At 41.3% G+C, this 7,247-nt stretch overlaps 1 protein-coding gene across 1 annotated transcript; it reads right to left on the bottom strand.

Moving 5' to 3' along the window:
• Nucleotides 1–957, bottom strand: LOC122104776 (olfactory receptor 5M10-like). The gene has a single exon (XM_042675709.1). The coding sequence runs from the start codon at nucleotides 955–957 to the stop codon at nucleotides 1–3; it is 957 nt and encodes a 318-aa protein (XP_042531643.1).
• Between the last annotated feature and the right edge of the window lie 6,290 nt (nucleotides 958–7,247).

Consider the following 7,247-nt stretch of genomic DNA (forward strand, 5'->3'; position numbering starts at 1 on the left):
TCACAGACATTCAACTACAGTTCTTTGAAAGAAAATGCTCTTGATCAAGTGTTGCATAGCCCGGATGACATCTTTATTCCTCAGGCTATAGATCAATGGGTTCAGCATGGGGCTCAAAAATGTATAGAAAACTGCAATTACTTTGGAACTTCCAACGGATGTTTCAGAGGGAGGTCTTAAGTACATGCAGAAGAGGGTCCCATAAAATAGGGTGACTGTGGTCAGGTGCGAACCACAAGTAGAAAAGGCTTTGTGCCTGCCTTCAGCAGAGCGCATCCTCAAGATGGCTGTGAAGATGAAAACATAGGACAGGAGGATGACAAAGAGAGAGCTTGAGAGCGTGAAGCCAGCAACAATGAACATTGCCATCTTTTTGACATAGGTGTTAGAAGATGCCAACATTATGAGAGGCGGGTCTGCACAGTAGAAATGATTGATCTCCAGGGAGCCACAGAAAGACAAGCGAAAAGTCAGCAGCGCCTGAGAGAGACCATTAAGGAAGCCAAACACATAAGGGAAGGTGACTAGAGACACACACACGTTCCTGGACATCCTGGTGCTGTAATGCAGAGGGCTGCAAATGGCTACATAGCGATCCAGAGCCATGGAAGCCAGGAGGTAGAACTCAGTGATCACCAGGGCAATGAAGAGAAGACACTGGGTGAAGCACCCAGCATAGGAAATGGTCTTGTGGTGGGACAGGAAGCTGTACAGCATATTTGGGGTGACATTGGAGGAGTAGCAGATGTCCACAAAGGACAGGTGGCCCAGGAAGAAGTACATGGGTGTTTGTAGGTGGGGATTGGTCCTGATCAGCACAATCATGCCCAGGTTCCCCGCTAGTGTGATCAGGTAGATGGCCAGGAACACCCCAAACAGGATCTTCTCCAGCACTGGGTTGTCTGTGAGTCCCAGCAGAATGAACTCCGTCATTGTTGTGTGGTTTTGAGAAGACATTTTCTTATCCTTGGAAAAAATGAAAAGTAGAATGTGGGGAATATTAATTGATTCTGCTTTTATTCCATTAATATTATCACTCATACCTCACCTCTTTCTCTTATTCATCTATGGAGTGATTCCTATCTTTTTTTCTAAAAATTGCATCTAGATTTAAACAATCCATCTTCATGCTATCTCTCTGCTCATCTTTCCTTTTCTTCACAGTCTTCCAAACACCCCCCCCAATCCACACACACACATACACTCACACACGCTTTTTTTAATTTTTTTCTCTCACATCTATACATAAACACATACTTACATTTTACATATTTTCACAAATGGATTTCTGCATTTGTGTATTTTCCAAATTCATGACAAGCAGAGCCAACTTTAAGAAAATTTTTGAATTGCACATCAGTAGGATATCTTAATCATGTACATGGACAAATGAAATTGAATTTGCAGGATATGTTCTGATATTATAGCCTACTATTTTGTACCAAAAGAAAAGATGTGCATGCACATTTTCACATTTTCACTTAAAAGTCATTGTTTTTCTGATTTTCTCTTCTTAACAGAACAATGCATTTCTTAAATTTGTATTTAAGTTTATATGTTATATTATAATATAGTTTCAGAATAAAGTCTTGTATTCTCTTAGACATGAGGGCACAGGCTTTTGATTCCAATACTTGGGAGGTAGAATTAGAATAACTGGGAGATATAGCCGGCTTTGGGTATTTAGTAAATTCTAGGCTATGTAGATCAAAAACCTGCAAAGAATTGAAAAACAAAAGAAAAAGAAACCAAGCCAAAAAAGAACAACAAACAGAAAACAGGAATTGTTTTCTCTTCTCTGGAAAATTAACGTATCTATTTATAGTATTTATTGTACAGCTTTTTTTTTTCTTGTTCTACAATATCATTTGCAACAATAAACAAATTCCACATTCTGTCAGAATCTCCCTTGCAGACTTAGTTTCTGGTAGCAAAATAACACTACTTCATTCAATTTCAGATGAAAACAGAGCCACTGAAGAAAAATGAAGGCAGGGTGCTCTCAGGTGACAGAGAAGAACTTTCTGATAGTTGGACTGCTCAACAAGCAATGCACATATGTGGGGTGGAAATAAGAACATTTCCCCTATATTTGGAAGCTAGATTTACAAAGTCATAAGTAAATACGTTGAATGGTACACAAGTTTATACTAACATATTAACGGAAATATGGTAGGTTCAAGGGAGATCTCAAAGAGTGCAATTCCTTAGAAATCAAAGGTCAGCAAAATAAAACACCTGGAAATGGGGAAGTGAAAGGGATGGGGTGGAGTCAAGGGGAAAGGGGTTGTTGAATGATGAGGAGGAGAGGGAGAAAATGCAGACAAGAATCTAATGTATATCCTACAAAATTAAGAAGCATGAGGGAAGAGGTGGGTCAGGGTGGGATAGGTGAGAACATAGAAAAGTGTGAAACTGATCAAGGTATATTGAATTCATAAAGTGCTTTGTTAAATGGCCATTCAATTTAGAAAGAAACTCCAAAGTAGGAAGAAAGAGAGAAAGGAAGAAAGGAAGAAAGGAAGAAAGAAAGAAAGAAAGAAAGAAAGAAAGAAAGAAAGAAAGAAAGAAAGAAAGAAAGAAAGAAAGAAAGAAAGAAAGAAAGAAAGAAAGAAAGAAAGAAAGAAAGAAAGAAAGAAAGAAAGAAAGAAAGAAAAGAAAGAAAGAAAGGAAGGAAGGAAGGAAGAAAGAAAGAAACAAAGAAAGAAACAAAGAAAGAAACAAAGAAAGAAACAAAGAAAGAAACAAAGAGAGAGAGAGGAGGGTGGAAGGAAATGAAGGAAGGAAGGAAGGAAGGAAGGAAGAAGGAAGGAGAGAGAAAGGAAGGAAGGAAGGGAAGGAGGGAGGGAGGGAGGAGAGGGAGGGAGGAAAGTAGGGAGGCAGAAGGGGAGGGAAGAATATTTTTACTTACTTTACTTGATAACAAAAATCAATTCTTTTTAGTATTTGCATAAGGCTGCATAGAGTTCAAAGTGTGATTACATTCCTAGCTAGATAGATGTATCCTCTATTTCTGTTAAAATATGAAAGTAAATGTCAAACATTTAATTCTAAAACTATTCTTTATTTGGCCCTCAAATATAACACGAACTATACAATAAAAAATTAGAATAACCAAAATAACAATATAAATCAAATATTCAAAGTCACTGACTGAACATATTTTTTCATAGTCCTGATACTAATCACAATATAAAATGTAGAATGTGTTTTTCCAGTTAATCAGTGCAGAAGGTAATCTACCTTAAATCAAGGTGGAAAGGTTTGGTGTATTTATTTCGCATAATCCCCTGAGTTTTCAAAATAATTGTAAAGATACAATTAAAATTTTTGCTAATCCTCAAAAGACTAAACTTAATTTGATGCTTTTCGGAACTGAACTGCAATCTCCTTTGAGGCCAAAACCTCTACCTAACATGTGCCTATAGAGATAGAGTTTGGTGTAGGTATGTGGTGGGGGAGGGGGGGAGGTAGATGGGAGATTTGCATAAACACTAAAGGAAGCTAATACTTTCAATAATACACAGGCTAAAGTTATGGTTTTAGTTATTAGGCTATAAGGTTATATTTTTAATTTTTATTGTAAAGATGATGTACACAGGGGTTGCAGTTCAGTAAGTCAGGTATTGACTACGTTTCTCTTGAAATACTGTCACCTCTTCCCTCCATTTCTCCTAGCTTTTTCCCTTCTCATGCCCTCCGCCCTCACGAGTTGTATAGTTCATTCCCTATCACTGTTGAATGGTTCACCCTTTGTCCCACCATTTCTATGCTTCCCCTTCCCCTCCCCAATCAGATAAATTTACATACAGACAAAGGGTACAGAAAAAAAAAAAAACAGGGATAAGGGGGGGGGGACACAAAAAGTGAAATAATAAACTTCCTTTGTGTTTATTGGAGTTTATTTTGATAAACAGTGTTTTATATGATCATATGCACATAGCTATTGAGCCTTTGGGATACCCTCCTAAGAATAACCTCCTTTGGTCTCACTATGTGAATGTTTAGATTGCTGCTTAATAAATCATGTCCAGGTGTAATTATTTGCCTTTTATTGTCCATTGGGTTTAACTGTAGGTATATAAGCACATTCTAATTATTACAAATGAAGGAAACAATGCAAAACTGTGTTTCTTAGGTCTGGCTTACTTTGCTTAACATAATTTTTTTCCAAGTCTTTTCCATTTCCTTACAAAATGGGGCAATGTCATTCTTTCTGATGGAAAAACAGAATGCCGCATATGCTTGATCCATTCATCCCGTGAGGGGCATCTGGGTTTTTATCAACAAACTTGTTTTCTGTTTGTTTGTTTTTGTTTTTTGTAGTCATGGGGCTTGAACTCTGGGCCTGGGCTCTGTTCCTGCGCTCTTCAGCTCAAAGCAAGCACTCTACCACTTGAGCCACAGCGCCACTTCCCGTTTTCTGGTAGCTAATTAGAGATAAGAGTCTCACAGACTCTCCTGCCCAGGCTGGCTTTGAACCATGATCCTCAGATCTCAGCCTCCTGAATAGCTAGGATTACATGTATGATCCACCGGCACCCAGCTCAACAAACATTTTTATACCTTATGTATTTAAATACAGTCATAATTTTTTGTGAGATACATTTTGTTTTCCTCAGGAAAATCAAATTGTTCACTCAATAATTAATACCAAGACTCTGAAAATAAAGGGAAAGAAGAAAAGCAGAGAGAGACAGAGATACAGGGAAAGGGACAGAGATGAAAGAAATACTTCATAAACAAGACTCTGTTTGCATCATGAGTCACAGAGTACAGAGAGAAGAAAGACTGGTGCCCCAGAATAACTTCCCAGGGCAAGTGGTCACTACTCTAAAAGCCTCCACCTACTCCTCTCCTTCTGAGACCCTACAGCTTTCAATAGTGCCATAGAACCAAGTTCAACAGAACCACGCCTTTAACACACAGACTATTGATAGACATTTACAACTCTAACCACAAACTGTGGGGAAGATATTAGACAAGGTAAAAGAGAAAATTACAGGTAGCTTTAATATGGCCTTGTTTGTGATTGTTTGGGTAAATGCCCCAACGTGGGATTGCTGGGTCATAGGGGAGCTCTATGTGGAGTCTTTTGAGGAACCTTCATACTGCTTTCCAAAGTGGTTGAACAAGTTTACACTCCCACCAACAATGCAGTAAGGTTCCATTCTGTCCACATCTCCTCCAGCATCTGTTGTTATTAGAGTTCTTGGTTATAGCTATTCTAACTGGGGTGGGGTGGAATCTCAATGTTGTTTTGAGTTGCATTTCTTTTATGGCTAGAGAGGTTGGGCATCTCTTCATGTGTCTATTGGCCATTCTTATTTCCTCTTCTGAGAAGTCTCTCTTTATGTCTTTAGCCCACTTACCAATGGGGCGGTTGTTTTCTTTGAGGATTTGTTGTCATGGCACAATCCCTGTTGTCACTGTATTTGATGCCAGTACCCTGCATCTGGTATATACATTTTTCTAATTTTGGAGGGGAAGGGAAATAACAAAATGCTGAAATAAGGATACAGGATGACCCATTGTAACAATGAGATGTACAAGACACTATTTTGAAAATGAACTTTACAACTCTGCAAGGGGGGCAGAGGGGGGCTGGAAGGAAGGAGTTGGGGAGGTGGGGAAGAAAGAGATGGTAGGGGAAAAACAAAGGAGGGGGTAACAACGCTTAATAGGAAATGTACTCATTACCTTGCTCATGTAACTGTAGCCCCTCTGTACAGTAACTTTACATTAAAAATATGTATTTAAAAAAAGAAGATTGCAAATGTCCACACAATAGTCAAAAAGATCACCACAAATGACATTGAGTCATACAGACCAGTGAAGATATGCATCATCTACTTTGCTACAATTAAAAATACACGAGGTACCGGATTGCAGAACAGCGGATCGCCAGGAACAGAGAAACCTACCAGCCGGGAGTCTCCACGAGGATCCCACCCCCACCCCTCACTCTCCACCTGAGCAGAGAGGCTCCATCCCGCCAAAGCCGCCCGGCACCAGCAGCGCGACAAAGGGACCTGTCGGCAGAACACCCGCCCAATCGCGATCGCAACTACCCGGCGGGAGGCCGCCCAACCCAGCCCGCAACCACCCCAACTGAACTCGGACTGCAACAACAACTGACGACCTACAGGGTGAGTACCCATCAGGGGACAGGGAATCCATCAAGGGAGACCAGAGCTGGAGGGAATCCCCAGACCCTGACCTAGACTCCCTACCCCAACACCCGGACCACAGGACCCACTAAAACTGGGAACTGTTCGAGAGCTCCACCAGCCGGTGGAGCACACTCTGCTGGCCAGGCCAGAGCAAGAGCGCCCCTGGAAGGGAGTTTAAATGCCCAAGCCAGGAACAGCGCCCCTGGGTCAAGACTACCAACAGTAGAAGAAATTTGAACTGTGTCCTCCAGGCTGCATAACCTAGGTGGTATACACATTAGCACAGGCCTAACGAGCGCGCTCCAGGCTGGGGCCGGAACCAGGCCCGGGGACCGGCGCCTGAACAAAGCAAAAAGGGTCAGAAGTGGGGCTGTGGCTCAAATGGTAGGGTGCCAGCCTTGAGCTGAAGAGCTGAGGGACAGCACCCAAACCTAGAGTTCAAGCCCACAACCAGCCCAAAACAAACAAAAACACATCAGGAGCCCATAGCAGACTCCAGTATTTGGGAGAGTGCATCCAGAGCATCTGATCTTCCCAAGAGCACCCGCAGGAGCAAACACAAGCAGTCTAGGCTGCTCAACCCTTCCAAAGGCGGGAATTGCTACAGCAGAGAGCTGAGAATCCTAAGTAAGTCAGAATAGCAGCTGGAAATAGGCTCCCAACAGAATCCAGATCAGGCACAGACTCTCTCTACCAATACAGAATCAGCAAACAAGCAAAGACAGACACACCAAAACAAAATTGAAGAGCAGTCTCCTGAACCCCCATGCGAAAATCACAGAGAAAAATCACAAGGTTTACCACTACCCAGGACAGCAAGCTCACCTCAAAAGCCAGCAGCCATGCAGGGGAGAGCCCCAGTGGGAGCAAAGCAGGAATGGAAGACAAAAACTACATCCAAGGGTTGCTGGAGGCAATGACTCAAGAAATAAAGCGAGAAATGGATCAGAAATTGAAAGAGCACAAGGATGAACTATCAAAAGATATACAGGATATCAAACAAAAGTTGGATGCAAAAATAGAAGCTGCACAAACCTCAGTAAGAAGTGAGATAAACGCCAAATTAGAGGTAAT

This window comes from Dipodomys spectabilis, unplaced genomic scaffold, assembly GCF_019054845.1.
Source record: "Dipodomys spectabilis isolate Male_0828 unplaced genomic scaffold, ASM1905484v1 ptg000030l, whole genome shotgun sequence".
Lineage (NCBI taxonomy): Eukaryota > Metazoa > Chordata > Mammalia > Rodentia > Heteromyidae > Dipodomys > Dipodomys spectabilis.

Coding starts and splice junctions, on each gene's coding strand:
- LOC122104776 (XM_042675709.1), bottom strand. CDS start 957: ATGTCTTCTCAAAACCACACAACAATGACGGAGTTCATTCTGCTGGGA.